Below are 22,580 nucleotides of genomic sequence, written 5' to 3'. Positions count from 1 at the left end.
TGGAAAATATTAAAAAGAGCCAGAGTTGAAGAATATAATAACTGAAATAAAAACACACTAGAGGGAATCAACTGTTTATTAGAAGATGAAGAATATACCAGCAACCTGGATGACAGGGTAATGGAGAGCATACAAGTTGAACAGCAAAAAGAAAAAGGAATTTTTAAAATCATGATAGATTAAGAGAGCTTGTGGACAACATCAAGCAAACATTCATATTATAGGGGGTCAGAGGGGGAGGGGGAGAGGGACGAGGAGGAGGAGGAGGAGAAGGAGGAGAAGGAGGAGAAGAGAGAAGTGTATAGAAAACTTATTTGAAGAAATAAAAACTGAAAACTTCCTTAACCTAGGGAAGGAAATAGACATTCAAGTCCACAACAAGTTCCAAACAAGATGAACCCAAGGAGGTTCACACCATGGCATATAATAATTGAAGTGTCAAAAGATTACAGATAAAGAGACAATCTTAAAAGCAGCAACAGAGAAACAAGAAGTTACTTAGAAGGGAAAAATCTATAAGACTCTCAGCTTATTTTTTCAGCAGAAACTTTGTAGGCCAGAAGGGAGTGGTATGATATATTCAAAGTGCTGAAAGGAAAAAACCTGCCACCAAGAATAATCTACTAGGCAGGGTTATCATTCAGATTTGAAGGACATACCAAGAGTTTCCCAGACAAATGAAAGATAATGGGAGTTCATCACCAGTATACCAGCCTTACAAGAAATATTGAAGGAACTTCTTTAAGTGGAAAAGAAATGGCCATAATTAGGCCTAAGAAAATAGTGAATAAAAAGCTGTACAATATGACAACATATACATAGAATGTGGAGAAGGGAGTAAAAAGGGAAGAGAAGGGGAAAAAGAAAAAGGTTTTCCCTTCCCCCATTGGAATGTGTATGAACTTAAATGACCATCAAATTAATGCAGACTGCTATCTACTTATGATGTTATGGTAACCACAAACCCAAAACTTATCATACATACAGAAAAAGAAAGCTAACACTAGAGAAACTCACCAATCACAAAGAGAATGGGAAGAAAAAAGGAGAACAATAAAACAACCAGAAAAATTTAAAAATGACAAAAAGTACATACCTGTCAATAATCACTTTAAATGTAAATGACCTAAATACTCCAGCCAAAAGACATAGGGTGACAGAGTGAATAAACAAAACAAAAGCAAACAAACAAACAAGACTCATCTATATGGTGCCTATAAGAGATTCACCTCAGACCTAAAGACACATTCAGACTGAAAATGAAAGGATAGAAAAAATATTCACCATGCAAGTGGAAGTGAAAAAAAAAGCCAGGTAGCAATACAATATCAGACAAAATAGGCTTCAAAAAAAAAAAAAAAAAAAAAGACCATAATAAAAGACAAGGCATTCCATAATAATAAGGATCAATCCAACAACAGGATACAACAATTGTAAATATCTACACACCCAAAACTGGAGCATCCAAATATATAAAGCAAATATAAATGGACAAAAAGAGAGAAATGGATGGTAATACAATAATAGTAGGGGACTTTAATATCCCACTTACATCAATGGATAGATCATCCAGACAAAAAAAACAATAAGGACAGTGTCTTTGAATGTCACATTGGACTAAATGCACATAACAGACATATACAGAACATTCCAACCCCAAACGACAGAATACACATTATTTTCAAGTGCACACGGAAGATTCTGTAGAATAAATCACATGTTAGGCCATAAAACAAGCCTCAATAAATTTAAGATTGAAATCATACCATACATCTTTTCTGATCACAATAGTATGAAACTAAAATAAATCACAAGAAAAAAAAAACTGGAAAAAAACACATGGACACTACACAACATGATACCAAAAAACCAATGGGTCAATAAAGCAAAGAAAAAAAAAACATGGAGATGACTGAAAATAAAAACACAATGGTCCAAATTCTTTGGGATGCAGCAAAAGCAGCTCCAAGAGGGAAGTATACAGTGATATAGACCTGTGTCAAGAAATCAGAAAAAGCTCAAACAAACAATATAACCTTACACTAAAGGAACTAGAGAAAGAAGAACAAACAAAAACAAAAGGTGAGTAGAAGAAATAATAAAAATCAGAGAAGAAATAAATGGCATAGGCAAAAAAATAAATAAATAAACTGAGTTGGTTCTTTAAAATGGTAACCAAAATTGACAAACCTTTAGCCAGATTCATCAAGAAAAAAAAAGGACCCAAATAAGAAATGAGAGAAAGTAACAACTGACACCACAAAAATATAAAGGATTATAAAAAATTATAGACCTACAAACTAGGCAACCTAGAGGAAATTGGTAAATTCCTAGAAACATACAATATTTCAAAACTGAACCAGGGAGAAAAAGAAAATATGAACAGACCCATTATAAGTAACAAAACTGAACTGGTCAAAAAAATACCAAAAAATAAAAAAATCCAGGACCAGATGGATTCACAGGGTAATTTTACCAGCCACTTAATGAAGAGTTAATACCTATTCTCCTCAAACTATTCCAAACAATGGAAAAGGAAGGAAAGCTTCCAAATAAATTCTACAAGGCCAGTATTACCCTGATACCAAAACCAGACAAAGACCCCACAAAAATAAAACTATAGGCTAATATTCCTGACGAACATAGATGCAAAAGTCCGCAGAAAAATATTAGCGAATTAGCAACAATACATTAATAAGACCATTCACCACAATCAGGTATGATTTATTACAGGAATGCAAGGATGGTTCAATATTTACAAATCAATCAATGTCATAAACCACACCAACAAAATGAAGAATAAAAATCATGGTCATCTCAATAGATGCAGAAAAAGCATGTGACAAGATTCAACATCAATTCAAGATAAAAACTTTCAAAGTGGAGTTAGAGGGAAGACACTTCAACATCATAAAGGCCATATATGAAAAACCCACAATAATATCATACTCAATGGTGAAAAACAGAGTTTTCCCCTCTAAGGTCAGGAACAGGATAAGGATGTTCACTCTCATCATTTTTATTCAATATAATACTAGAAGTCCTAGCCACATCAATCAGACCAAAAAAGAAATAAGAGGCATCTATGGGGGTAAAGAAGAAATTAAATTGTCACTATATGCAGATAACATGATACTATATAGAGAAAATCCTAAAGACTACACCAAAAAACTACTGGGAGCAATAAATTCAGTAAAGTGGCAGGGTGCAAAATTAATACCCAGAAATCAGTAGCATTTCTATATACTAACAATGAAGCTGCAGAAAGACATTAAAATGTCATTTACAACTGCACCAGAAATAAAATATCTAGGAATTAACTTAACCAAAGAGGTGAAAGACATGTACTCCAATCAGTATAAAGCACTGATGAAAGAAACTAAACACAACACGAACCAATGGAAACACATTCCATCATGCTCATATTAATATTGTTAAAACGTCCATACCACCCAAAGCAATCTACGCACTGAATGCAATCCCTATCAAAATACCAACAGCATTTCTCACAAACTAGAACAAATAATACTAAAATGTGTATAGAACTACAGAAGACCCTGAATAGCCAAAGCAATCTTAAGAATGAAGCTGGAGACATCACAATTCCAGGTTTCAAGATATACTACAAAACCACAGCAATAAAAACAGTATGGTACTGGCACAGAAATAGACACACAGATCAATGGAACAGGTTAGAGACTCCAGAAATAAACCCACAATTATATGGTCAATTAATCTATGAAAAAGGAGGCAAGAAGAGACTGTGGGGGAAAGACAGTAGTACTAGGAAAACTGGACAGCTACATGTTAAAGAATGAAACTGGACAATTTTCTTACACTGTACACAAAAATAAACTCAAAATGGATTAAATACCTAAATGTGAGACCTGAAACCATAAAAATCATGGAGGACGACACAGGCAGTAATTTCTCTAATGTCAGCAATAGTAACATTTTTCTAGATACGTCTCCTGAGGCAAGGAAAACAAATGCAAAAATAAACTATTGAGACTACACCAAAAATAAAAAGGCTTCTGCACAGCAAAGGAAATCATTGACAAAACAAAAAAACAACCTACCGAATGGAAGAAGATATCTACAAATGAAAGATCCAATAAAGGATTAATAGTCAAAATATATAAAGAACTTCTACAACACCAAAAAACCCCAAACAATCCAATTAAAAAATGGACAGAGAACCTGAATAAACATTTTCCCAAAGAAAACACAGATGGCTGACTCATGACAAGATGCTCAACCTCACTCATCACCAGGGAAATGCAAATAAAAACCACAATGAGATATCAACTGACATCAGTTAGAATGGCTAAAATAAAAATGACAAGAAATAACAAGTGTTTGCAAGGATGTGGAGAAAAAGGAGCGCCCTTGTGCACTGGTTGGTAGTATGGTAAATTGGTGTAGCCACTGTGGAAAACAGTGTGCAGTTTCCTCGAAAAATTAAAAATAGAAATACCATATGGTTCAATAATTCCACTATTGGATATTTGCCCAAAGAAAGCAAAGACTTACTTGAAAAGATATATGCACTCTTATATTTATTGCAGCATTATTTACAACAGCCAAGATATGGGAACAACTTAAGTATCCATCAATAGGCAAATGAATAAAGAAAATGTGTCCACATATGTGTGAGTATTACACAACCATAAAAAAGGAGGAGATTGTGCCATTTGAGATAACATGAATGGAACTGGAGGGTATTATGCTAAGTGAAATAAGTCAGAGAAAGACAAATACCATATGATTCCACTAATAAGTGGAATTAAAAAAAAAAGTAAATGAATAAATAAAAAGCAGAATCAGACCCATAAATACAAAGAACAAACTGGTGGTTGCCAGAGGGGCAGGGGGTAGGGTTGGGCAAAATAGGTGAAAGGGAGAGGGAGATACAGGCTTCCAGTTATGTAATGAATAAATCACAGGAATAAAAGTCACAGCATAAGGAATATAGTGAATGATATTATAACGTAAAAGGACAGATGAACATAGCGGGATGGGACGTGTAAACTTGTCAGATCACTTTGTTATATACCTGAAACTAATGTAACATGGTGTGTCAACTATACTCAGAAAAAAAAAAGAAAAGAAAATGAGATTGTTAATGTCACATTATAAAAAAAAAATAAGTCTGCCTAAAATTTTTTTTCTTGTAAAAGATAGGTTTTTTTTTCCAGATTTTGAAATCAAGAATGGAAATAATTCATGACTTCACAAGAGAGCAATGCTCCTCATCCATGAAACGGGGTCAGTGTTGATTCTTTCTTCTCTATAATAATCTTATGGAAATCACTTTGTTATGAAGATTGACAAAGTATTATGAGATCTTCTCATCTTCAACAATGATAATTCAGAATATTTGACAGGAAACATTTAAGAAACTAGGGTTTTGTTAAATTTTTAAACAATTATATTTGCCCCTCCCTTATTGAATATTCAATTACACATCTTTAAATGCTTTAGAACTGTGTTAATTGCCTCTATCTGAGAGCTAATGTTTACATTAATTTAAATAAGTAAGGTAGGACAAACTACCACAAAAGCAAAGCATAATACTTATTATATTAACATCAGCTTCTCTTTTTTCCATCCTTTCTCTAATTTTCTAGGTCAACTTGTGCTTTTAATTTTGGTTTTCTTTTCAGTTCCGAGTTCATTATACTTCTGGGCATGGACTTAGAGAGCATAGTCCAGTTAGTGTATGCTAAGTTTTATGTGCAAGGACTAAAAATTCCAAGAGCTGGGTATACACATACCTAACTGCTACACTAAGCAACAGAATTTGACAAACTAATGTAGAAAACATCCAGGATTATATGAAAGTTTGCAAAGTGCCTGGTACAATTTGAGTTTTTCACTGTAAAATGTGAACAGGATAGTTCTGTTATTATGATCTCTTCACAGTAAAGAAGAATAATTGAATGAGATACTTAGGAAATACACAGACATTTGTGTGTGCATGTACATACATTTCAAAAATGATGTGCATTTATATAAGGATTTCATTTGTACAGTATAGATTCAAAGATCCCTCATGGAAAATGGCAGTGGACTATACATGTAGCTCCTTCTCTACAGGTTATGCTTTTTGATGTGATTTTTAAAATTTTAATGGTGACATCCTCAAAATGATGAAATATAAACTATACTACATATGAAAATGATAATTCAAGGGGCGCCTGGGTGGGTCAAGAAGTTAAGCGTCCAACTCTTGATTTTGGCTCAGGTCATCACCTCATGGTTCTGGAGTTTGAGCCCTGCATCAAGCTGTGCAGAGCCTGCTTGGGATTCTCTCCCTCCCTCCCCTCCTCTCTCAAAACAAATAAGCTTGAAAAAGAGAAAATGATCATTCACTGATTCTTCTGCAAAAATGCAGATTAATGTTTTATTTACCAATATTAAAGCAAATTCAACTGAATCAGTTTAATACTTTTTTTTTTTTACCTTTGTGATAGTAAACAGGTAGACTCTTCCTTCCTCTTTCTTTAAGTCATTCATGTACATCGGTGCACCCACCAAGAGCACATCTGTAACGGTGTCTTTATTCACATCAACTGAACACAGCACGCTACCAAAATAGGAGCCAATCTGTAAGGATAAAGCATATTAACCTTAGGATTCTTATGACTCATATACTCTTAATGTTATACTGAACTTTCATTTACTCATTCAACAAACAGAAATAGAGCACTTACTACCTGTAAGGTACTAGAAACATTTAGATAACAGTCCCTTCTCTCAGGTTGTATCATGATGTAACACTTGGTTCTTAAACCTTAGTGTGCACACAAATCACCAAGAAAGACTCTGAATGGGTGCAATCTAGAAAACGGTATGTTAAATAAGTACCCCAGGTGTTTCTGGTGCTGGTGGGTCAAAGACCACATTTAAAAGAGAAACATTTAGGAGGTTTGTGATGTGTGTCATAGAGAAATGCAGGAGGGGGAAGAGGGAGTTGGGACAAATGACTTTGCCTGCCTGTGCAGTTAAGTAGGTTGTCATAGAGGCAATGGCCAAATGCTGTGTGATCAGAGTGCAGGTGTCAGGAAGGCTCAGAAAGATTAAGTGTTATATAAACGGCATCTTAAAAAACAAGGAATTTTCTAGGTGGAGAAGAGTGGGCAGGCATGTGTGATGTAAGTGTCTGTAGCATGATCTTGCACAAGAGACAAGTTCTCAGATACATCAGATACAATGAAATCTCAGATACAATGAAATAAGAGAGGCTGGGAATCCGAATGCTCATTGCACGCCTATGTGAATACCTCTTAAGGATTTGGCAATGAACAAGAAAGGATTCATCCTATAACACGGTCATTGTTTTTCCTCACAATAAAATCATGGTTCTTTAAAATTTAAAGAGAGCAAAGTATGTGTCCATAGCTGGTTTGTGGTCAAGGAAGTCAAAGACTCAGGTTCTCTTACTCCTGGAAAATCCATAGACAGTAGGATCACACTTAATTCCAGAAAAGGGAAAACTAAATAGCCGGTTTCTCTAACTCCAGGAAGGAAAATTTGTTGTCAGAGATCAGGGTTGCCTATTTGAAATATGTGCCAAGCCCATGGGTTAGAGCTGCTTGGTGAGGAAATAGGAATCTATTCAGCTGGCCTTTGTTCTAGTCAGACATGACTGGGAGTCATCACAGGTTCTGACTATCAAACTGTCATGTTGAGAAGAAAGTGGTGGAAAAGAGAGTTGCTTTAATTTTAGAAACATCAAAGCCACAGGACACCTTGACAGGCCCAGATGTAGTAGCCCAGTCTTGACAACGCTATCCTGCTCCTGTCTTCTCACTTTTCCTCCAGATCATTGACTCCTTGCAAGAGCTTGCCAACAAAGCTGTGGTTAGGACCCAATAATACACATGTAGTAGTAATTTAGGGAGTCAAAAGTATGCAGCTGGATATAACCAAACAGCACAGGCTTTGAGTCTACACACGACTGGGTTTTAATGACAGCACAACCCCATGAAAACTCTTTGACCTTAAGAAGGTAAATGCCCAGTTACCTGTTAGAAGGTGACAGATCTCAGTATTGTGAAGATTTAAGGAATCTTCAAGTGAATACAGGTCACAGAAGCAGCCACAGGGTAGGCACGCAATGCTAGTTTCCTTTTCTATCAACTCCCCACTCCTCATCTGCTCTGGTTGACCCCACGATTAATTTCATCTGCTACAAAATGGACTTTACCTGGTCACCTCGGTGAGCCTGAATAACGGTGACATTGCCATTCTCGTCAACACTGTATAGCACTATCTGGCCAGTGTAATTTGCCCGAGGAGCACCAGCAACAAAGTGAACATCTTTTCCGGTAGAAATTGCAGCCACAGAGTAACCTAGAGGAGAAGGACTTGCAGAGGTAGGTGCTATTGAAGAGCTCAGCAGATGGGCTCCCAAAGTTAGTAGCAATGACCAGAGGTCCTTTTTTTGTTAGGAGGCAGGTGTTAGAAAGTGGAGGAGGGTCAGTAATGTACCCTCCAGACTGAGAGGTATTTTGATACTGAAAAACGAAGCAAGCCACTCCATATCGTTCACACAGAGTTTTATTAGGGGTAACTTACCCAGTGGGGGAAGGTGGGGTGCAGACGGACAGATGATCCAAGCCATTACATAACTCTTCTACGCAGCTATTCCCCACCCCTACTCAGGCCTTCATCTCCAGTTTTTATGGAGGGAGGGGCACGGTGGTGAGGTCACAGGGTAGTTACCTAAAGCAGCACCATGTGTGCACCACAGGATGTCTGCTAGTTGTCTAGAGTGGTGCCACCTGTGCCCCAGGGCCCTCTGCTGCTTATCTAAAGTGGTGGCATCTGGGGGGCGCTTGGGGGGGCTCAGTTGGTTAAGCATCTGACTTCACCTCAGGTCGTGATCTCACATTTCTTGGGTTCGAGCCCCGCGTCGGGCTCTGTGCTGATGGCTCGGAGCCTGGAGCCTGCTTCAGATTCTGTGTCTCCCTCTCTCTCTGCCCCTCCCCCACTTGCACTCCGTCTCTCTCTCTCTCAAAAAATGAATAAACATTAACAAAATTGTTTTAAGTGGTAGCATCTGTGCACCAGAGGGGAGAACAAGACAGAGGGCCAAAGGTGAAGTCAGTGTGATCCGTGCTCCCTCAGGGCGATGCCCAGATCTAAGTGTGCTCCGCACGGGTGTGACACCTGCCTGTAAAACAGGCCCTAGATTCTGGGTTGTCCCATCAGCCCCTCATGAACTTGGCACTCAACAAGTATTTTTTGAATGAACAATTACATGAATTTAAAAGGTAATGGAATGCAGTGGACAGAACATAGGCTATGGAGTCAGACAGTCCCAGGTTCAAATTCTGGATTTGCCGCTTGCTAAGTCGTTTGCCTTTGGGCAAGTTATTAACCTCATTGGCTCTCAACGGTAAAATGGGAATAATAATACTTTCTTCAAAGGGTTGTGGGAAGGATTTAAATGTTTATGTAGATAGAATAGCCAGCTCAGGAAGTGTCCCATAGTAGGTACTCAAAATCAGTGGCTGCTTATTATAGGAACCAAAAAGACTAAGAACTCTAAATTAATATAAGACTCCCATTTACTATATTGGCTTCTAGGAACTATTTCCATTTAGGAGAAGTGCAAGCACTTCCCAGGAATAACTACTGCTTGAATAGCCAGAAGACATCAGTAAGTGTAATACAGTATGTCATTAAATAGTTATAGCCAAGGTCTGAGTTGCAAAGAGGCAACATAAACATGTGTAATAAATATAATAATTAGATGACACTTCAAGGGCTTTGCTTAATGGATCTTGAAACTCAGAGAGGGGCTAGTTTTTTCAAAATTGTTTTTAAACTTTATTTATTATTAAGAAACAGAGAGAGACAGAGCATGAGCAGAGGAGGGGCAGAGAGAAAGGGAGATAGAAACTGAAGCAGGCTCTAGGCTCTGAGCTTTCGGCACAGAGCCCAATGTGGGGCTCGAACTCACAAACCACAAAGTCATGACCTGAGCGGAAGTTGGATGCTTAACCGACTAAGCCACCCAGGCGCCCCCCAGCAAGGGGCTAGTTTAAAAAAAGGGAGCTTAAATTTTCTGAGTCAAATGCTGCTATGCCTTACCTAAATATGAACTGTGATTTTTATCTTGCAGAATTTGGTCAAAGGCTTGTTTAGGAAAGATCATATGTCCATGAGATGTCTGCTGGACCACGGTACCACTCCAGCCATAAGCTCCTACTGCACCCAGCATCAGAATATCCTAAAATAAATGAAAAATGAAGACCATGAAAATAAACCATGTTTAAGGCACGAGAATGCAGGGGAGGCAAAACATTGAAATAAAGGGTCTAGATTTAAGAAGAAGATGATAAAGTAAAACGTATATGAATGTATGTCCAAATTGATATATGCTCAAATTGTTTTAATATATTTTGTGCTGGAGAAAAGTCTTCCCTGGGGCTATGTTACCTTGATACATTCTATAGATAAATCTCTACTATGCTACAGGAGAAGCACATAGCCACTTTCCGATTTGCATTCAGAGGCCCCCCATCTGCAAATGCCAAACAGTGTGAGCTGTTAGAAAGAAGTCAGAAATGAGCCTCCTGTCTCACATAGTCATAAGAAAAGTTCACGGTCGGATGTGGGGCATGCTTGAGAAAATAGGAAGTGCAGCTGGCAGAGGAAGAGAGGTGGGGCGTTTCTGCTGTCCAGGCACATCATCCTGGCAGGCCCCCTTCTGACCTATTCTATTTTCAACATTCTTTCTCTTTCCTCTTGGTCACTTCTCAGATGTTCCTCCATCATCTATATCCTATCCCATCTGTTTGAAAACAGCTCAGCGATGAAAGGTAACTAGGGCAGAACATTCAGTCTACTTGGTGGAGAACAGCCACGGTCAGCACAGCGGGGTTGGGGGGCGGCACACAAGAAATACAGGCTGCCCTGAGGGACTCGACATCCACCCAAACAGTCAAAAGCGATACATCACCACAGAAGGCAGGGTTGTCAGGATGGGATTTATTATTTTTTTCAGTTTTTGATCTTAGATCGTAGAAAACACCAAAGTTACGGATTTTGGATTGAAAAATAAAAGCCATTAAAAATACAGCAGGTTGGAAGATGATGTGCCCATTTTGAGGACAAGAGACCATGAAATGAAGAGAATGACTGTCATAAATGTGGGACTCTGAATCAGGGGTGCAGGAAAGGACTACAGAAGTGTACAAAAATCTCAGGAAGGTGTGTGCAAGATTCTCTGTGTGAGGGTTCATTTACATTTTTTTTTTTCCGGAGGGAAAAACCCATAACTTTTATGAGTGAGTATCTCTAACGACTGGTGATCCAGAAAAAGTTAGCGCCTTTTATTCTCGAGAAAAAAACCCCAAGCCGTTCCTGATCCTTGCTTCTGGCAATCAAATTCTCTGAGTTCATACTGTTCCCTAGGCTTTTCCAGTGTCACTGTGTCTGGGCCCTTTACTATCCCACCAGGACCCTGAGCAGAGTTGGAACCAGAGCCCTAGGAAGTGGATGTTTATGACACGGAAGAATGGATTTTCTGAGCTAAGAAGACGTTGCATCTCACATGTGTCCTAACTCCTCACTTTTTCACCTATCTTCTGTCTCTGCTCTTAGAAAAGAGATACTCTGGCAACTCAGAATTCACCAACGGCAGTGCTAACAAGAGTTTGTGTGTGTTTTTTTTAAATAAACTTTTCTGGTAGTTAATTGATTTAAAGGAGATTCCTGCAATGACAATCCCTTGAATTAATACAGTGCTTGTCCTTTGGAGCATTTTCTTTTTTTTTCCATAAAAACCTCTGTGAAACGCGGAAGAGAAGGCATTGTTATCCTTCACTTTTTAGTTGACAAAGCAGCAGCACAAAGAAACTAAACAACTATGACTGAGAAGCTGAACGTTTGCTCACTACATGGCTCCTTTTTCCACTCTCTCTATAAAGCCGCTGTGCCCAGAAGTGTTGAGCCAAATGACAGCATGGCTGGAAGTTATCTGATTACACACCTTTTGAGGAGAGTAATCTGCGCTGAATCCCACTTGTGACATTTCCATCTGGAAGTTGTCCCCTCCTTGAATAGTACCTGCAAAAAGGTAATTTTGAGAATTATATTACTGTCAAATTTTAAATCAGATTTTCAAACACACGTGCACACACAGATGCACGTGAACATATGCACACGTATGCACACACACACAATGTTCTCATGGTCACTCAAAAATATTCTGGGATGGAGAAATCACTAAGAAGTATTCTAACATATATGGGAACTCGCAATACTTCCAAGATAGTGTTTGAAGTTGGTCTTAATCTTGATTATGCATTAATGCGTTTACTTGTATGCTTAGGATGTTCTTGATATCAAAAACACTCAATATAGGGGATGAGGTAAGATAAAAACTGAAGTCATGGCCTTTTTTTTTTTTTAATTTTTTTTTTCAACGTTTATTTATTTTTGGGACAGAGAGAGACAGAGCATGAATGGGAGAGGGGCAGAGAGAGAGGGAGACACAGAATCGGAAACAGGCTCCAGGCTCCGAGCCATCAGCCCAGAGCCCGACGCGGGGCTCGAACTCACGGATCGCGAGATCGTGACCTGGCTGAAGTCGGACGCTTAACCGACTGCGCCACCCAGGCGCCCCAGTCATGGCCTTTTTTAAAAAAAAGTTATTATTCCTAGCTAAGAAATTAACTGAATTTTTAGCTTTTAAATATCGGTACTAGAGGCGCCTGGGTGGCTATGTCGGTTAAGCGTCCGACTTCGGGTCAGGTCATGGTCTCACAGTCCGTTGAGTTCGAGCCCCGCGTGGGGCTCTGTGCTGACAGCTCAGAGCCTGGAGCCTGTTTCAGATTCTGTGTCTCCCTCTCTCTGACCCTCCCCCGTTCATGCTCTGTCTCTGTCTCAAAAATAAATAAACGTTAAAAAAAATTAAAAAATAAATAAATATCGGTACTAATAAGTGTACACATATCTCAGATGCAGTTGGAAGAGCCAGGTAGCTGACATGTCATGAAGACTAAACAGACAGATATTTGGGTGAGGTTTCAGGATCCAGGATTCAAGACTGAGTAGGAATTTTACCAGTTGGGCAGTTTGTCCTACTTCTACATATGTGCCTGCCTCTGACACCAGAGCTGTAGGACTCGGTATGGTCAAAATGGTTACATTTCACTAGTCTTCACAAAAAGGAATAAGTTCCTAGACCAACAATTTGACATAGAGAGTAATACATATAATATATAACATGACACAGTCACTTGTTTAGAAGATGTAATAATTTACAAAGGATGATAAGAGATTCATTTTCTTTAAGATTTTATTTTTAAGTAATTGCTACTCCCAATACGTGGCTCAAAATCACAACCCCGAGATCAGGAGTCACATGCTCCACTGACTGAGCCAGCCAAGTGCCCCAAGACAATTTTTTTTTTTAATTTTTTTTTTTCAACGTTTATTTATTTTTGGGACAGAGAGAGACAGAGCATGAACGGGCGAGGGGCAGAGAGAGAGGGAGACACAGAATCGGAAACAGGCTCCAGGCTCTGAGCCATCAGCCCAGAGCCCGACGCGGGGCTCGAACTCACGGACCGCGAGATCGTGACCTGGCTGAAGTTGGACACCTAACCGACTGCGCCACCCAGGCGCCCCAATTTTTAATAAAGTAGCGCAGTGCTTCCCCAAAATCCATAATAGCAGATAAGGCACAAAATAATTTCTAATTGGCATTTAGGTTGAATTGTGATTATTCATGTCAATGCCACCACAAACAAGTGTAAGTTGTACCATAGGAAGCCAAATAATTTTATATTATCTCAGAGCACATTGGATTTGGATTTTGATGCTGATTTTAAACAGCTTAGAAGTATCATCAGATGTTTAAAGAAGCAATAATATTTTTTGGATAGAAGACTCCAGTGGACAATCAGGAAATAAAGATAAGACTCAGGAATTAATGCTTAATTTATGCAATGCCCCTGGACCCAGCTTCTGAAAGATACCTGATACATAGCAGGTGCTCAATAAAATAGGCTCTTTACTGTTGAGAGTTATTTGAACTAATGACCAGGAACCAGAATTTGGATCATGTGGGATTTTTTACCAACTGGGAAATGTGTTCCAAACAGTGAGTTCTTAAACATGGAGTATTTCTACACCGACTAGACCTTCCAAGGCCATATAAGTAAATTATTGTAGATCTGGTAAATAACATATTTCCTTGAAATCTGAACTATTAAAAATCTTCACTATACTTTTCTAACTTAAAAAATTTTTTTTTAACCTTTGTTTTTGTGAGACAGAGAGAGACACAGTACAAGTGAGGGAGGGGCAGAGAGAGAGAGAGGGAGGCACAGAATCCGAAGCAAGCTCCAGGCTCTGAGCTGACAGCCCAGAGCCTGATGCAAGGCTCGAACTCATGAACCGTGAGATCATGACCCGAGCCAAAGTCAGCAACCCTATACTTTTCTAACCTTAAATGTATACATGTTTGTTGTAAACAAATTCAAGAATTTCAGAAATTATATAATAGGATAGAAAGACAAAACTTTTTATGATTATAAAATATGTAGTGTAAAAAATTGTAAAACTATTTACAATTATAATAGATATTACTAAATTGCCCTCCCCCCCAAAGCTATACAATTTATAATCTTATCAATAGTATATGAGCTTCTCTGCTTCCCCATAATATCTCCAAGATCATATATTACTAATCGTTGTTATCCTTTAGGCACAAAGTAACATTGACTTAATTTATATTTTAAAACAATTACTGAAATTGGGAATATTTTCTTATGTTTACTAGCCATTTGTATCTTCTATAAACTATTTATTCATGTTGTCTACTTTTCTTACTGATTCATCGGAGTCCTTTCATATAAGGTATACAAGTTAACATTATTAGAGTAAATATACAGTAATAAAATCAAGAATTCTCGAAAAAAGTTTTTGAAAGATGGAGTTCTTTTACCTTCAATGCTAAAAATTTGTTCTCCTAGTGTCCCAGCCTTTTCTAGTAGAGCTGCTTCATCAGACACGTTGAAAAAATATCTTTCTGTTGGAATACTGGCAATTGCTTTAATTTCTTTTATTAAATTTTTGGTGTCAAGGGCATTTCTGTTTAAGTACCCAAGAACCTTGAAAATAGAGACAGAGAGAAAAAAGGTCATTATAGCTGTACTCCACTATCCCATTATACTTTCTAGTATTATATTTCTGAACAGAATGGAGCCTCTGGAGAAGTAAATCCATAACCCTGTAGTCAATGGGACTGAAAATCAACAAGACGTGGAGACAGAGTAAAAATTTTCTTTTCCTATAAAGCTGTGAGCAGCCAATGAGAGCGTGCGGTCTTGGGAAGTGATGTTACAAAGGAGCACCCATTAACTGAAAGACAACTAAAAAGCAAATCTACTTACCGCTATGCCAAACCTCAGTATATTGTAATTGTTGCATTCATCAATCACGGCCTTCAGCATTGAACCATCATGTGATTCACCATCAGTTACAACCACCATTACTTTGGTAGCACCTGGTCGTCCTCCAGCAGCTGCTGCATATGCAAAATCTCTGTGGCAGACAAAATTAAAAACTCACTATCAAAAGATGAAGCTAATATGTGGACCTCTGGTTAGAAATTTAACTTCTTCATGAAGTTAGTTCTGAAACTAACTTCTTTGAGCATGACCTATTGTGACTTGGAATTTATCTCTATGTCAGTTCTGGTGACATATTTACCTACATTCTATTTGCAGCCTAAAGGGAAATAGATATACATCTTGCATAGTTTTCATGGTATGTGCGTGTGTGTGTGTGTGTGTGTGTGTGTGTGCGTGTGTGTGTGTATTTGTGTGCACGTGCATGTATTTACATCAAGAATCCTTAGAATTATCTTCTGATAAGAAAAAATTCATTAATACTAATTAACAGAGCAAAGATATTCAATCCTGTCACCAATTTTACTCATTGGATCTGCATTTACTTTTCAATACAAAATTGTTCTTTAAAGAGTAGTAAGTACAGTTGACAAAACAATTTCAAAGCATTTGGAAAGATTATATATATATATATACATACACACACATACACATGTGTGTGTGTTGAGAGAGAGAGAGATTGAGAGAGAGAGAGAGAGAGAGAGAGAGTGTGTGTGTGTGTGTGAGTGTGAGTGGGGTCTGGGGCAAAGACAGAGGGAGAGAGAGAATCCCAAGCAGGCTCCCCTAACAGCGTGGAGCCTGATGCAGGGCTCCATCTCATGAACCATGAGATCATGACCTGAGTAGAAATCAAGAGTCAGACGCTTCACTGACTGAGACACCCAGAAGCCCCTGGAAAGGTATAAAATAAAAATGTAGGGGCACCTGGGTCTCTCATCAGTCAGTTAAGCACCTGACTTCAGCTCAGGTCATGATCTCACAGTTTGTGAGTTCAAGCCCCACACAGGGCTCTCTGCTGTCACTGCAGAGCCCGCTTCAGATCCTCTGTCTCCTCCTTTCTGCCCCTTCCCTGCTCACATGCCCACACACACACTCTCTCTCACAAATCAACATTTTTTAAAAATGTGACACCAAGCCACTGTTACAAAGGAAACCATTTTTATCAATTTATGTTCCCTTATAGAAAACATTTTCTTTAGATGTATGTGCATAGTCTATTCCTCAAACATTCACACAAATGGGGGCATAGTCTATACACTTGTTTTTCATTTTCATGGAGCTCTTTCTATACCAGCACATACAAAGCTCTCCTTTTTTAATGGCTGCCTAATATCTCATTATTTGGGGGTAACCATAGTTTAACCAATTCCTCATTATTGTGCATTTAGGGCATTTTGAGTTTTACAAGTAATACTGTAATAAATGTCTTTGTGTATGTATCTCGGCATACTTTTCCAACTGTGTCATTAGGATAAAATCTTAGTAGTGAAACTACTGGGACAAAGGATTTACACATTTCAAATTTGGACAGATATTGCCAGATTGTCCTCTAAAAATTTCCACCAATTTATATTACGATAATGTAAAAAAATGCAAGTTTCTCCATCTCCTTTCCTTAACAATGAGGATTATTAAACTTTTAAATTGAAGGCATTTTGATAAGTGAGAAATAATATATCATTGTTTTAATATGTACTTTTTCATTATGAAGAGATAATGAGCATTTTATATTAGCCATTTATATTTTTTCTCTATGAACTCTTGATTTTTCTTTATCTTTGTCCATTTTTCTTTGTATTGTTCATTATTTTTCTAAATAATAAGATCTTTGTTAGTCAAGAAAATTATCTTTTGTCATATATATATATAAATATTTTCTTCAGTTCATTAATCTTTTAAATAGAAATTTAATATTTTGATACAATCAATTTCATTAACTTTTTATGTGTCTATTTTATATTTGACATGGTATTTTAAAAGGATTTCTTATCTCTATGACTTGTTTCTTTTTTTTATTTAAAAAATTTTTTTAATGTTTATTTATTTTTGAGAGACAGAGAGAGACAGCATGAGTGGGGGAGGGGGAAGAGATAGAGAGGGAGACCCAGAATATGAAGCAGGCTCCAGGCTCTGAGCTGTATGACTTGTTTCTTTTAGTCACCCAGTTTCTCATAGTCTTTTAATAATTCCATTTTCCTAGATTTAAATTTTTGGTGCAGCTGAAATTTATTTTGATTTGACTGAGTCAGGGATTCAGCTTTATTTTGTTTTTAGATGGGTATCCGGTTGTCCAATAACATTTTCTCTGTCTACTGGATTCTCTTTTTGTATTTCTTTCTGAGGAATGCCACCCACTCCTTTGGACTACCTACCACCTATATGATGACACCTGAAAGTCTACATCTTTTTCCATTTATTTCTCTCATTTCAAATTTATGTATTCAATGCCTGCTAAATATTTTCACCTGAATGTGCAAAGGACACTTTAATTTCAGTATGTTTAACACTGAGAATATCATTTTAATCCCTAAAACTTTCCTGTATTCTATATAGAATGTAGAAGGATAGAAAAAGATTTTATATTTGTCACCCAAATTTGAATACAGTACTTACATGAAATATTTGTTGAGTGAATTATACTCTTTATGAACTCATGCATGATTATAAGATTTCTGAGGGCAGAAACTGTGCCTCATTTGTTCCGATTACCTTCAGGTCTTAGAATAATAGATGATAACCATAGGCACACAATGAAATAAGATAAATGGAAAATGGCAATATTTACTGAAACAGAGTCAGAATTCTATTTGATGTTGTAAAGAAACAGACCAAAAAAAAAAGAAAGAAAGAAAGAAAGAAAGAAAGAAAGAAAGAAAGAAAGAAAGAAAAGAAAAGAAAAAGAGAAAGGAAGGTAATTAAATTCTGGAAGATGTGAGATGTGAGTAAGCAGTTAAGTGATTCTCACTCAGGGTAACTGTGTGGCTCAGTGAGTTAAGTGTCCGAGTTTGACTCAGGTCATGATCTCATGGTTCGTGAGTTTGAGCCCTGCGTCAGACTCCGTGCTGACAGCTCAGAGCCTGGAGCCTGATTCAGATTCTGAGTCTCCCTCTCTCTCTGCCCCTGCCCTGCTTGCGCTCTGTCTCTCTCTTTCTCAAAAACAAACATTAAAAAAATAATAAAAAAGTAAAAAAAAAAAAAAAAAGAAGTTAAGTAATTCTCTTAACAGCAGCAAGATTTCTATTAGCTTGGGAAATAGTGTAAGAGAGAGATGATAGGGAGAAAACCGAAGTTCTAAAAGGACAATAAAAGCTAAAAAAAAGTGGGGCGCCTGGGTGGCTCAGTCGGTTGGGCGGCCGACTTCGGCTCAGGTCATGATCTCACGGTCCGTGGGTTTGAGCCCCGCGTCGGGCTCTGGGCTGACAGCTCAGAGCCTGGAGCCTGTTTCAGTTTCTGTGTCTCCCTCTCTCTGACCCTCCCCCGTTCATGCTCTGTCTCTCTGTCTCAAAAATAAATGTTAAAAAAAAAAAAATTAAAAAAAAAAAGCTAAAAAAAAGTCACATCTTCAGACAGTGACCATTCTTCTTGAGAGGAAAGCTTACCAGGTCCCCAGGCTCCTCACAGGGAAAAATACCACATCCATACTTTCTGTTGAAAACAAAAGCCCTCTGCAGTCTGTAGCTTCTTCTAGGCCATTTTCTATGTCAACCTACTTTTCCTCTGAGTCTAGTTTACTGGCCTATAAAGGGCACTTCACCGAAAGGCAATGGACTGGCCAGCAGAGATAGCGTGGCCCAAAAGAACATCTCAATGGGGACAATAGAGATTAACCAAACCAATCATATCTTCTCATCTGCTTATGAGACATATAGGGAAAGTCAATGGTTGATAGAAACAGCAACTACAATATACATCCAGAAAAATGAGCGGATACAATAGGAAATGCAGAAATAGAAAGGACAGGATGTGGTGACTGACCAGATGTGTGCGATTAAGAGAGAACAGAAAGAATAAAGAAAACCAGCAAGTGTTTACTTTGAATGCCTGGGGGAAAGGTGGTAGCGTGAGTCAAACGGCAAAGTCAGGAGCATGGGTAGGGAAAAGAAGAAGGCTGGTTTAGGATGTACTGAATTTGAGAAGTGAGCCAACACTCCAAATTAAATATACCCAGCATCAACTGAATGCCTGTGTGGATTTTTGGGAGGGGAATTCAGAATGACTACATAGCAATGCGGTGACCCACACAGGGCTAATGTGGATGCCATGAAAGTGGAGACAATGCCCAAGAGAAAAGAGCTATTAAAAAAAAAAAAAAAAGAGGGCTCTGTTTAGTAAAGAAAAGATAGGAAAAGGAGCCAGTGAAGAGGCAAAATTGTTGACAAAAAGCTGGCAGGGATTCTAGAAGTTTGTGATGTCATGGCAACTGGGGCTGGAATAACAGTTTGTGTTCGTCGTCGGCAAATGGCAAGGGAAGCTAAAGATGATGAGGTTTGAGGCAGGACCACTGGGTTGTTGGCTGATAAAGAGAGCTACGTTCACCTGGAGGCAAGCCATATGTTTCAAGGAAGTGGAGGCGGGATGGGAAATGGACAATTTTTCAAGGAGTTATGGTAGTTGAAGGAAGAAATGCACAAGATGACAAAGGCAGGAGGTAGGCTTAAAGGAAGGTGAAGTTATTGTTCTCATTTATTTTTTAACAATAGGAGAGTCTTTAGCATTTTTGTAAAGGTATATGATTAAAAGGAGTTCTGAGAAAACAGAGACACTGAGCTAAAAATTAAGAGAGGGTTATACAGTTGTAACATTCACACCACCCGGACTGTAATAAGTATAGTGAGCCCATTCCATTCAATTCATACTCCAAGTTCATAAACATGTAAGATTCTATGGCCCTTCTTAATGTGCATGAAGGGCTCCATTAGCTCAAGTTGTCTGTGGCCTTGATAAATACTAACAAATAATTGGAGATTGCTCCATTTCCTACTTAACCTAAGGTCTTTTAATGTTGTTTCCTTTACTTTATATAAAATCTTCTTCAAAAGTCATGGAATATTTTATAAAAATCCTAGAAATCTAAGACTTTAAAGTTTCGTTTCCTAGTGCCTTCTCAAAGTGTTCAAATGACAGAATGTTTGAACTTTTCTTAATTACTTCTGATTTAAGTGTGGGCACTAAGTATGTTATTTTTCTTTGTCTCTTTTTCTTCTTTCTTACTTAAAAGCACTTCTAGGGGCGCCTGGGTGGCGCAGTCGGTTGAGCGTCCGACTTCGGCCAGGTCACGATCTCGCGGTCCGTGGGTTCGAGCCCCGCGTCGGGCTCTGGGCTGATGGCTCGGAGCCTGGAGCATGTTTCCGATTCTGTGTCTCCCTCTCTCTCTGCCCCTCCCCCGTTCATGCCCTGTCTCTCTCTGTCCCAAAAATAAATAAAAAACGTTGAAAAAAAAATTTAAAAAAAAAAAAAAAAAAGCACTTCTATTTTATCAAAATATTTGGGCGATTTACATTATAACTTACTTTGCATATTGAATTGCTTTGAATGTATTTGTGAGATCTCCACCAAATTGGTATGTCCGGGATGTTGCTTCAATCATTGCAGCTTTGGTTTTGAAAGTGTTCAGGTTAAATACAACTCTTGGTATGTTGGCATACTGAATTAACCCCACCTTCAAGAAAGCATAAGTTTATTAAAGGCTTGTCATTAAGTTATAAATAATTTCTAATTAACCAATAGAAATCAAAATCAAAAGTGCATTTGAAGTGGGACGATAGGATTTGATATGCATTTTCAATTTTGTTCTTAGGAATAGCTATTTTTCTTCCAATGGAATGACTTCTTTGTTAGAGGCTGTTAGTTACAGCAGTAGTATTTGTTGATAAGCAAGATCAGGTCCTATCATATATGATTTGGTTCTCAAGAGTAATATGTATAGATTTTTGACTACAATAGTTATAGATTATCTAGTAATGGATTTTTAAGCAGTGCCTTATAATATTTTAATATGGATAATATTAGAATCCAGTTCATAACAGAAAGATTAAAATGATATAAACTTTCTGATCAACAATGTATATATACATGTAAACAATTATAAGCAGTCACAGATGGAAGATAACAGCTCATCAATTAAAAACAGGTGCCAAATAAACAAAGAATTATATTTGAAAATGAAAGAAAAAAAGAGTGAGCTAATCAAAACAGTCAATTTGAATGCATTTATTGTTCTGGATTTCCTCTAATCACAGACTTTAGCATCTTTGGAAGAAAGCTGCTATATGTGCAAGCAGGCAGGAGGTTTTTGGCCTTCAGAGAAAATGCCATTAGAGAGTCTCATCTGAGAAATCTGACAGATGGAACAACTTCTGAACAAGGTTGGGGCACATACCCTAATTCTTTAGATCAAGAAGGCCAAATACTTCTATTAATGTCCTTATTCTCAGCACTGAAATCATCCTCTGTGCATAGGAGTTGGGGGCTTCTAGAATAGGAAGTAGCAACAAGAGGTCAGTATTGTAAAAGGGTCCTTAAGATAGAGGTCAGTACGTAAGGAAGGTGGAAGGGGCAAGGCCTGGATTTCTGAGTTCAATCAGCTACTTTTGCTAGGAAGCAACGAAGTAGGCACTGGGAAGATGTGAAAAATATATTTGTGGAGCCTTCTCTTTAGGACAGGATGTTAAGACTTGAGAGAGAGGACAGGATCAAAAATCACTCTATGAATTTCAAAGTCTAATATGAGAGGAAGATGGTATGACAGTCCCAAAACTCCTGTGTGAGAAAGGGGAATAATGAATAGAAGACTTAAGGAAATGTAGTATATTAGGACTTACAGAAAGGTCAAATTTAGATGGTAAGAAAAAGAGACTGTGTAAATCACCTCTAGAGATGAAGAAAATGCATGGGGGTAGGAAGACAAGAAGAGGAAGGCCATGAATTCCATTCAAGAGACTATTAAATATAGTAAGTCATGTTATGGGGTAAGTCCATTTAGAGATGGATAAAACAAGCAGATACCTAGGAAAACTTCTCTTATAATGGGACTTTTACAGGATGCTATCCAGAAAGAAATGCTATACCTGGTCTTATTCATAGAAGTTTCTGGTAAAAGCCCACAGTGAAACCTCCAAAGATTTGAACATTAATGTCCTCTTA

At 37.9% G+C, this 22,580-nt stretch overlaps 1 protein-coding gene across 2 annotated transcripts in view; it reads right to left on the bottom strand.

Moving 5' to 3' along the window:
• The window catches only part of ITGA2 (integrin subunit alpha 2), a 121,619-nt gene that overhangs the window by 35,583 nt on the left and 63,456 nt on the right, over nt 1-22,580 (bottom strand). For both annotated transcript variants that reach the window (XM_086678605.1, XM_025923501.2), the window contains exons 7-13: nt 20,948-21,096; nt 15,420-15,570; nt 14,972-15,137; nt 12,008-12,084; nt 10,105-10,243; nt 8,213-8,358; nt 6,466-6,609 (exon numbers count right to left, since the gene is read on the bottom strand). In XM_086678605.1, the coding sequence (XP_086534731.1) occupies nt 6,466-6,609; nt 8,213-8,358; nt 10,105-10,243; nt 12,008-12,084; nt 14,972-15,137; nt 15,420-15,570; nt 20,948-21,096 (972 nt within the window). The remainder of the gene's footprint in view (nt 1-6,465; nt 6,610-8,212; nt 8,359-10,104; nt 10,244-12,007; nt 12,085-14,971; nt 15,138-15,419; nt 15,571-20,947; nt 21,097-22,580) is intronic.

Source organism: Puma concolor, chromosome A1 (assembly GCF_028749965.1).
Source record: "Puma concolor isolate L17-30 chromosome A1, mPumCon1.1.hap2, whole genome shotgun sequence".
In the NCBI taxonomy this organism is placed as follows: domain Eukaryota; kingdom Metazoa; phylum Chordata; class Mammalia; order Carnivora; family Felidae; genus Puma; species Puma concolor.
The sequence above is the reverse complement of the archived record's forward strand: the minus strand, read 5'-3'. Positions and strand labels throughout refer to the sequence as shown.